Source organism: Cuculus canorus, chromosome 23 (assembly GCF_017976375.1).
Source record: "Cuculus canorus isolate bCucCan1 chromosome 23, bCucCan1.pri, whole genome shotgun sequence".
In the NCBI taxonomy this organism is placed as follows: Eukaryota; Metazoa; Chordata; class Aves; order Cuculiformes; family Cuculidae; genus Cuculus; species Cuculus canorus.
The window spans coordinates 7760712-7770971 of NC_071423.1; the positions used below are offsets into that span (position 1 = coordinate 7760712).

Consider the following 10260-nt stretch of genomic DNA (forward strand, 5'->3'; position numbering starts at 1 on the left):
AGGACTCAGAAAACTGAAATCCATTTATCAGCTCTGCCATCTCAGGCAAAATGCTGAAGCCAAACTTTCTAATCAGTGCTTTTAGGTTAGGTTGGTTTTCAGAGGTGCTAAGCGCCTCCTCACCCACAGGCTCTGTGTAGAGTAAGAGATTCCCCAGCCTTCTGGAAAGCAAACCCTCTGGATTGAAAGCTGATTTCCCCTCCCCTGCCCCAGAAGAAAGAAAAGTGAACAAATCAGATTCTATTTGATTTTACTGTGCTTGATATAGAGGGGGTGGAACTAGATGATCTTTAAGGTCTCTTCCAACCCAAAGCTTTCTATGCTTCTATGATATATTTTTTGGATAGTTGGGTTGCAAATGAAGTCTTACTTCATGTTATCAGGGAAATGAAAGTGTGGAAAGGAGGACACAGAGGTTAAAAATCTTGAAAAGAATGGACTTGGTTCTCTGCCTGTGTTTTTCCTCTCATGCAAATAAAGAACAGAAACATTTCCATACCCACCTCACAAAGGGGCCTGTGAGAGTTAATTCAGCTCTCTGCAGAAAGTGCCTTGAGATCCACATATGAAACTTGCTGTAGAAGCGAAGCATTACTAAATAATGAGGCACCATCATATGTGAACAAAACAGACTCGTATATTGCTCCATATGTTTTATAACATTGAGCCCTGTGTTGTTTTCCAACAGACAGATACATTCCAACCTGGAGAGGAGCAAACATATCCCAGAATATTTTGCCTTTTTATTTCTGAGGTCAGGAGATGGTTCCAACAACAGTGTTGTCTCTTCTTGGGTACGGAAAAAAAAAATAGGAAAGAAAATAAAAGGGGTGGGGGGGGGACGGGAAAGAAGGAAAGGTTTCACGCAGCATGTGCCAAAGGAACAGAACTTCTTCCCGCACATTTGTCCCTGAACAAGAGAGGAGACCTTGGGGTTTCTATCTCAACTGAAAAGATAAATGTGAAAACACACCTGCCCCGCTGTCCCACTGTGGTTTCATGTACGGACCCAGAGAGATCCCTCATGAGAAATATTCATTTAAACTTTGGTTCTGCCACTGGCGTCTCCTTTTGCCTCTTTCTACCTCCCACGGAATTCGCGCCGACCACTCATGCTCCAGTCCAGTCCTCCATGCGAGTACAAGAGATCGAGGCTTGTCCTCTTTGCAGCTAGAACTTGGGGAAAGTTCTTCCTGAAGCAGGGAGAGAGGAGAAGACTGGAACAATTTTATTTGCCTTCGCAGTGCCAGTTTGCATGCCATAAATGTAAGAAAAAGCAGCATTTAGCTGCCTGAGGAATACGGGGACTTCAGTTTTTTATTGAATAGTTTTGGCAATTGTACCAAAATGTCATGTTTTTACTGGGTTTTGATCACTATTTTTAACTTTTCTATTCATATATTCCAAAAGGAACCGAATGCTGACGTAAAGACAGCAAGCAGAACACCACTAATTCAAAACCAGGGCTTCCCTCCTCCTCCAACTGTGTTCCAGCATCTTTCAAAATCCACATTATATCCCAAAACTACACAAGGGCTGTTGGGTCACGGGAAAGAGATCAAAGGGGGATGAAGGACAACTGGAATTATGCCAAAGCTGTACTGTTATTTCTGAATTACCTCTGAAACACGAGGGAGAGAAATCCAGATCTCATGAGGTTTTAGTGTATTTGGGCCCTCAACAGTGAGATGCAACACATCTTTTAAATCACCTTACCGTGCCAGATATTTGTGAAGTGAAAACACAACAGAACGAAAGATTTGAAGGCAAAATTTGATCCATTTGTGTGTAAGGTGCTCCACGAGCCCACCACCCTTCTTCCCAAACTGGTATTGTTTCCCTGGCGTTCTTCCCTCATCCCAGCCCCAGGAAGAACCCAGCCCCAATCACTCCATCCTCTCCTCAAGGGCAACTGAGTGCTGTAAAGGCAAGAGGATACCCTAGGGGAAAGGAAGAATCAAATGAGACAAACACACTTGAAGTAACTGATTTACAGATTCACCGTTTACTGGATTCCTTGTGAATAACCATGTATATTCTTGGCGAGTTCAGACACGATACAAGCACACACGCACAGGAAAAATGAAGTCCACTGATTATTGTTTTGATCCTTTCCACTTTTTGTCCTTTTCGGGGAAGCTGGAATCCAGGTGAGTCTCAGACTTTATCCAGAAGTGAGTTCATACACTGAGAGAGGACTCTTCCCAATCCTCAGCTCCCGAATGTCTGATGCTTCACAGCATTTCTTGCATAATTCATCTTAAAAGTGGAGTTACCAGCAGGGCAGTCAAGTGAGAAGTATATAATGGCCTGTGATTATCAGACAGCTTCTGGGGAGCAGAAGCTGTCGGTTCAACTTCTTGTAGTAGCCAGAGGGAGCTGTTCGGAGACTTCTCTCAGGAGCTGACTTAGCTTATCCTCCTCTTTGCCACACAGGACACCAAAGGGCATCCCGTCTGTCCCATCTTCCAAAGGCACACAACAGCAAATAGCACCAAGTTTCAGTCAGCATGTTGGCTGTTTGACATGAGCAGCAATGGTCTGAGAGTCAGCAGCAGGAAACAAACTCTGCCAGCACTAATCTACTCCTTGTCCCGCAGAAGCCCAAACCATCCTTCAACAGTTGCTGCTGGAGACCACCCGTTACTTCAAGGATGGCATGAGAAGCACATATTGTACAGCAAAGCCTACGTTTGTCCTTTTTTGCCCTCCCCACTCCTTAAAAAACATACAATTCATACCCAGTGTATCATCAGCCCATTGCTAGGACACTGCCATAGGTGGAGCTCTGTGAGCACAACATCATGGATACAAGGGCCAGCAAATAAATGCTTCTGTAAGTGCCAGACATTTCAGTCCAGGAGATTAGAGATTCATTGCCTGCAGCGTGGGAAGGGCTGTTAAAGAAAAACAATCGCAGTTTCAGCCTTCTACAGTCACTTTGACTACCATGATAGGCAGAGACACATCTTTCATCTTGAAAAATAGCTTGTATATATATACATCACATATATATATATATATATATATATACACACACCCCCTTGTATCCTGAATACAGTTGCCAGAGCACTGGGTGAATGACACAAAACCAAGTAAGACTTGTTCACAGAAGTAACATATTGGTTCATGACTGCATCTGTGGGGACACAAGAGGGTGTCCTGGCATACTGGTAAGCTTATTCACAACCTGGAAAGTTCCACAGAGGAAGAGTGTGTACTAAGTAAGTACAGCAGCCCTGTAAGCCAGGAGACATGAATTATTGCTTTGCTAATGATGTACTGTGCTTCCTTGGGCAAATCACTTTGTGGTGCCTCTTCCCTTCATAGTCCCTCCATCTACTTTGTATAAATCAACCTCCACATCTTCTGAGCAAGGAAAAGCCTCTCTCCATGGACTAGGGACCCTACTGGATTAGACACTGTGCAATTTCAGGGTAAGCCTGCACGTTCTGCCTTGTTCACAACAAATTGTTACAAACCACTGCATCTTACCCCACAGCATTCCTTCTCTGGGGACACCATGGAATCAATCCACTCCACAACTGTAACATAGGAGTAAAGTTCAGTTTGGGCCCAGGGTAAAAGCAAGAGCCACTGCTGTGTCTAAAAGACCGATACACAGCCTCTCCCCTCATTTAAAGGGTGAGCCGCATGCTGACATTTTACTTGAAACATCAAAGTCAAATTTTCAGACATTCCTTTGTTTGGCAGAGGAAAAAGTAACCTTGACTGTATCGAGTAGAGAGGTGGTAAATTACGCTTTGTAAATGCATCACATGAACCTGTATATACATTTGGGCAAAGGAGTATAATGACATATAATACAATGAGATATTCTGAGTAATATTTGATGCACCTAATTACTGAGAATATGCCTAACAGATTTTTTCCAGTAGCAATATCAATGCCCTGCAGTTCCTTGTCCATGCAGCCTGTTCCCCTGTATAGGATCTGCAGACTGCCAACCTGGATTGCGCTCATCGACATCTCCACTCACTGATTCCAGATGAAAAACTCGTGCATTTAGAGGAAAAAGTGTTTGCCTGGCATAATAGTTCTAATCATCTTACTGAAGACCTAAACCGACTCCACTGATGAGAATGGAGCTCTTCGCAGTTTGTACCACCAGCAAGTGAGACAATGCCCCGACCTTGAAATTAGACCCCACATCAAACCAGAGGTCCCAGACCCTTCCTAGACTCTACCACACATTTCCCAGCATCGAGAGATGCTGGAAAAGTGCAATCTAGCTCCCCACTTAACTATAAAAAGATCTCAGACTCCAGCAGTCATTCACCAATTCCACATCAAACTGATTCAGCCCCATCACAATCAACCCAAGAACGGCTCCTGGCTGAGAATTTAATCTTTTTAATGGATCATTTCTAATAGATCTAGCTTTTCTGAAGCCATGAGCTTTTTCTCTATTATTGACTAATATCCAAAACTTCCATTGTACGCATTCACTTCTTCTAAAAACTGAACCACCTTATGCAGAAACCATTATTTGGAGAAACAGCCCAATTAACTGTGCAACTATTTGTAACCTTTTGTGTTATTGTATCAGGTGGTGAAGCAGTAGCAAGGGTGGCAAATATCCGATCTTGGGGAAATGTAGCATATTATTAGGTTTGATGAGATCCATTTTCTTGATGGCTTCTGAAAGGTCTTTGCACTAATTAGCCAAGAATACCACTGAATTATTTAATTATCTCTACTTTTGTGCAATAAAATATGTTGTCATATCACACACTCTATCTTGCTGTTGCTCTGAAATACTTAATGATGCCTTTATAGTTAGCGATTTCCTTTGTTCTCCCTCTGCAAGTGAGTTTTGGTGGCGGTGCTGGAGAATGGGGGAGCAGGGAGGGAAAGAAAAGGGAAAACAGCCATTTTAAACTAAATTTTTAGGTGTGGGGAAATCTTCACACATGTTTATCTCCAGCTCCAGTTCCCTATGCAATATGCAAAATGTGTTTCAATGCTGCAGCACACCCCTATCCGTACTGCTAACGCAACGAGGAACGCTTTCCAGAAGAAGAGGAAAGAAACTCTGGCTTCAAAAATTTTTAAATCAGCAAGGAATGTTTTTTTAACAAGGAAGAGGTAAATTATGATAATTACTCTGACTGGTAGGGTCCTTAAGCATTACTAATTAGCATTTATTGCCTGGATTATTGAAACAATGTGTGTGTTCCCAAGAGTGAAGAAGAACTGGGATTCTCTTTCCTTCTGAGCCCTGGGAAAAACGCAGGGCAGCGAGAAGGCAGTACAGTTGGCAAGAGGAGGCTCTTCTTCCAAGCACCGCGAGCACCAGCCTCGTGCAGAGAAACTGGGAACCAGGGACCTTTTTTTCAGCCCACGGTTTGAACTTCCGAACTGTACATCTGCATTCTGCCTCACCCACAGAGAAGTGAACAAAATTAGGGCAGCACAAAAGGAAAATGGCCATCAAATTAGTCAAAATCGTATAGCAACGGCTAGAGGTGCGGATTGACATTTATCTTACATCTGGGTATAGAGTGTCTTGTATTATTATTGGGGCGGTGCGCAAACGTACTGTGAATAAACACTTTAGTGCTTTAAAGTACTGAAGCACAGCCAAAGAATTCATTGCAAAGAAATTAAAGAGTTAATAAATTCAACAACAAGAAGAAAAAAGAAGTCTATTTTGCCATTTTCAACTAGCATTTTGGCTGGGTTGATATGACTTTGTGAAGAGGCTGCAATCAGATTTCAACATAAGCTGCATTGTTATTATCAAGGATTTATAATGTGAATGAAGCTTTGAATTAGAAATCGATTAGAAATTAATCAATCATCTAATCAGCGCTAGCCACTGCGCAGGATCTCAGCTATAATTTGGTATCCAGGCCAATAAATCCTTAAGCACTTTGGAAATGACTCAGGAAAGACAGACAGTCTCCATTTTTTGAGCTGCAGTTCGATGTAACTTGAAATACTGTTAGAACCCTTGAAATAAAAGAGCAACAATGGAAAACTGCAGAATGCCTCGGACCTTTTCTACCTTTTGCTGCCACCAAACCCCATGCCTTTCAACTTGGGAAAGCAAGTTCCAGCTAAGCTCCAACGAGGTCAAAGTCACAGAGCTCAACGCTACAGTTGCCGCTCAGACAAAACTCTCAGACACCAGAGTTTTGAAAAACCTGCATTTTTTTTTAAAGCCATAAATAAAAAACAAACCCCCAAAATGCCTTGCTTTCTCCATCTTCCCCCATTTTAATTATTTGCATCAGATATTGCACAGAATACTTGGGATCACGTTATATTAAATGGCATTATAGCATATTAGACTTTTAACTCAAACTAGTCCCAGTGTGGTATTTTTTAGTGTTGAATAAGATTTTCAATCCTTACTAAGCCCGATTTATTCCGTTTGCTAATTAAATTAATATCTAATATTTTTTTTCTTCCATTATCATCTTAAGATTTAAAAAAAAAAAAAAATGTCTTTTTGTCCAGAGCTTCCTTTTATTCCAGAGAAAACGTACAACTACAGAGACTGATGAAATTATCATTGGAGGAGCTTTGTAACTCCGAGACAAGAAACCCTGACGATAGCTCTAGGTACAAAGCAAAAATAAAACCCAAATGCAATATCCCTTCTTTTGTCTGCAGAAGAGGGAGAAAAATAACGTTGCTCGGATTGATTTTTACTCGTTTACAAAGAAATTCTTTATAATAATTTATAATGTCTATTTAAGGGCTATTTATAATGTCATTAAGTCTCCTAAGGCTGATATTTCGGGACGGATGTGGCTCAGAAGCCCTCGGACCCGCGTGCCCCGGGCGCTGCGCTGGGGATTTCGAGCTGCTTGGAAAAGGGGGGAGAGAAAATATCTCCCATTTCAGCCGTTATTCGCTCTTTTTTTTTTTCGCAAGAAGCGAAACAAGGAGGGGGGGCGGGGGGTGGTCCGGTTTTTCGGTTTCCCTCTTTCGTTTAATTCTTGTCAATGGTTTTCCATCCCGTTCCCCTCGCTGGCGGATCCCGGAGGGCCCAACCCGCTTCCAGCCGCGCTATCCCTTTAAACCGCCAGCCCCTCTAATTGATGTGTCTGGGCGAGTCTAGACTGGCAGCGATGGAACCAGCTCCCAATTATGCTCCTCACCGCGCCGGGGCTCAGCTCTGCAGCCGACGGGTTCCCCCCCTCCTCTTCCTTCTCCTCCTCCTCCTCCTCCTCCCTCCTCTCCATCCCCGGCTTTGCCGCAGCCCCGCGCAACTCCCGCCCCCCGCACCGCGCAGACAATAGCGGGGCTGCAGCCCCGGGGGCTCCCCGCGCGCCCTCCCGCCCAGAAGCGACGGAGACGGGGGAGATTCCAGGTATTACAGGCGCGCAGCGAGCCCCTGGGCAGACAAAAGCCCTAAAAAAGCAGCTTCTGAAGTAAAAAAAAACAAAAACCCACTTTTTTTTTTCCTTTTTGCCTATCTCGGAGGTGAATTGGTGGACAAAGCGCATGGTGTTCTGGTCCCAGGTAATAAGAGAATAAATTCTACTCAGAACAAGTTTCTCACTTTGAAATGCAAACAATACACAAATTCAGAAATAAAAGGCTTTCTCGGCATTTTTTCACGGAGATAAAATAGTCAACGAAAGTACAGCGTCAATAAAATCAGCTAAATATATATATATATAAATAAAAAATCAAACAAGCAGCCTTTTCCAGTTCAATAACTCTTAAGCACATCCTAAGCTAGAAAATACCAAAATGTTCCACCGTCAATCATTTTTGGTGCATTGTGGTTTAAGTAAAAGCATTCGCAATCAAATATCAAACAGCAATTCGGTGCCATAACAAGGTACAGTAACTTCGGTATAAATTGCCTTTGCAGAACAGAGATCAAAAATACAGTTCCAACCGTAATTCATTTTACAGCAATAGGGAAAAAAAAAAAAATCTAATAGAGACAAAACAGCAACAGGAAACATTTTTTAACAATTCTGGTTTACACATAATTTTGAGTGGAAAAGCAGCAAAGTTGCAAGTTCTCCAAAAAGGACTAAAACAAAACTTCAGCATTTGCTCAGAATTTCTTTTTCGCAGTTTCCAACCATCGGCAGACACAACCATTTTATTCTTTTAGTTTATTTTGACCTAATGCTCCCTAAGATCCAACCCATCTCCTGGCTTTTTCCCCTCATTTTTTTTCCCCCTCTCTTTTTTTTTTTCTCCCCCCTCTCTCTATTTTTTTCCCCCGGCCGTGTGTGTGTCCATAGAGCACATTTCCAAGATTAATCGTTCAGTTTTAAACTTGGAAGCATGAGGCATGCTGGGATTTCAGCTGAGGTCAAGCACCAATGTACCGAGCTGTTACTGTTACGCTCTCAGGGTACTCCGTGTTGCTCTCAAGAAGGAGGGAGGGGGAAAAGGAAAGAGAGAGATGCTCTATGCTGTGGCCTGCAGCAAGGCAAATCTCTCTTTCCATCTGAAAACACAGGCGTGTATATTATTATACCTCTATATGTAAATATATACATACATCTCGGGTTTTATTTCCCTACATCCATATTTATCCCCACGTATCATCCATGTGTGCACCTATACACACACCTCAATAGCTGTATTTACACGCATCCGTATCGTGTCTATCTTATCGACACACGCATGTATAATAATCGCTCTACGTGTACACATAGACACCCCCGTATCTGTATCCGCTGTAAAATTATCTCTCGAATAGACACACATACACAAAAAAAAATCTCTTTGGTGTGCAAACGCCAGGTTTTAATTTGAGATATTTTTTTGTACAGTAAATGGCCATAACCACCGCCCTACTGTTCACCGATCGACTCTACGGAGGAGAGAAATGCTATTTTTTTTTTTGCCCTTAAAAGGTCTACCGAACACTATTTGTATGTGTGTGTATCCGTCTCTCTCCATACAGCCGCGCGCACAAATATATACAGAAATAGAGAGGATATATCGATAAAATTAAAAAAAAAAAGATGCCAAAGCACAACTCACAGCTCCCAAGAGCCTAACCCGTGGATTTAAAAGCTAAACATCACAAGTTAGGGTCTCAGGGATTGAGAGGGGCGCAACAAACTATTCCTTGCAAATGAAAAATTAATAAATAAATAAAAACCAACAGGGATAAAATAATAAAAGATAAAAAAGGAGAAAGAGGAAAAGAACAGCAGGCAAGTTCGATTCATGGCTCAAGATTACAAAACAGGACACACAGGTGGAAGGAAAGAGCTTCTCTAAGGACCCTCTGTTGAGAGAATACATTCCATTTTTAATCGTTTATAGAAAAATGACAAGGCGCGGCAGGTTCCTCACAGCTTCCAACAAGGTCGCTCGCGACAAATACACGAGAAGTCCCCGCGTTTAAATAACGAAGAGGAAGAAAGGAAGGGAAGTTTGGGGCAGTGACGGAATTATTTTCATTGTTTGAAGGAAGAGGAATGCAGAAATAAGAGCAGGAGCGGGCAGGCTCCCCTCCAGCCGCCTGGCACAAAGCGTGCAGCAGCATAAAGGGCTGCCTCCCCGCCCCCTCCGGCAGCCCCGCGGCCGCCGGCGAGGGAGGAAAAAAACCCCACTTGCGAGAAAATCAGGTAGAAAACTCACCATTTGGAAGCGGGGGAGGCTCCGATCTTCAGCGCCAAGAGCAGGGGGGAAAAGCCCAGCGGTGGGGAGGCGGGAGGACGGTCGGAGGGACGGAGGATGGAGGGATGGGAGGAGGAGGGGGTGGAAAAGCGGGCGGGACCCCCGGGCTGGGGCAGTGCCCGGAGCGGGCTGGGGGTGCCCGGCGGGGTTTGACACCCCGAGCGAACGCGGGCGAGCGAGCGATTGCGAGTGTGCGGGTGCGCCGGCGGGGGAGGCGGCGCGGGTGGGTGTGTGCAGCGCCGGGCGAGCCGCTTGCAGCTTTAAAACTGCTTTTTTTTTTTTTTTTTAGGGAATATATCAAGGAAAAAAAAAAAAAAAAGGGAAAAGGGAAAAAAAAAAATAGAACCAAATTCCTCCACAGCTCCTCGCTTACCGCCCTCCTCCCTCCGCGCTCCCACCAATGCTGCTGTTATGATGATGATGATGATGATGATTACGGGGCTGAGGGGTCTGCAAGCCTGCTTCCATCAGCGGGGGGGCTGAGCCAGGGCCAGCCTGGTGGCAGCAAAGCCCCGCTTTGCTGTCAGCATCCCGGCCACCCTGCCCTGCCAGGGAGGAAAAACCTGGAGGGAAAAACCCCGCTTTTCCCCGGAGAGGAGGGTCCCCGAGCCCCGTGAACACACA

The 10260-nt window shown here is 44.0% G+C and overlaps 1 protein-coding gene across 1 annotated transcript; it reads right to left on the reverse strand.

The window, feature by feature from the left end:
- Positions 1-1994: 1994 nt before the first annotated feature.
- LOC128854347 (uncharacterized) lies at positions 1995-10104 on the reverse strand. Its single transcript, XM_054086800.1, has 3 exons — positions 10010-10104; positions 9598-9894; positions 1995-2897 (listed from the first exon to the last, which is right to left on the reverse strand). The coding sequence occupies exons 1-3, from the start codon at positions 10102-10104 to the stop codon at positions 2753-2755; spliced, it is 537 nt and encodes a 178-aa protein (XP_053942775.1). The 3' UTR covers positions 1995-2752.
- Positions 10105-10260: the final 156 nt, after the last annotated feature.

Excerpts from the sequence above, each read along its gene's own strand:
- LOC128854347 (XM_054086800.1), bottom strand. The coding sequence starts at position 10,104 with ATGGAAGCAGGCTTGCAGACCCCTCAGCCCCGTAATCATCATCATCAT. Across the intron at positions 9,895-10,009 it reads AGCGCGGAGGGAGGAGGGCG|CTGCAAGCGGCTCGCCCGGC; the intron begins GTAAGCGAGGAG and ends GCAGTTTTAAAG. Across the intron at positions 2,898-9,597 it reads GCCTCCCCCGCTTCCAAATG|CCCTTCCCACGCTGCAGGCA; the intron begins GTGAGTTTTCTA and ends TTTCTTTAACAG.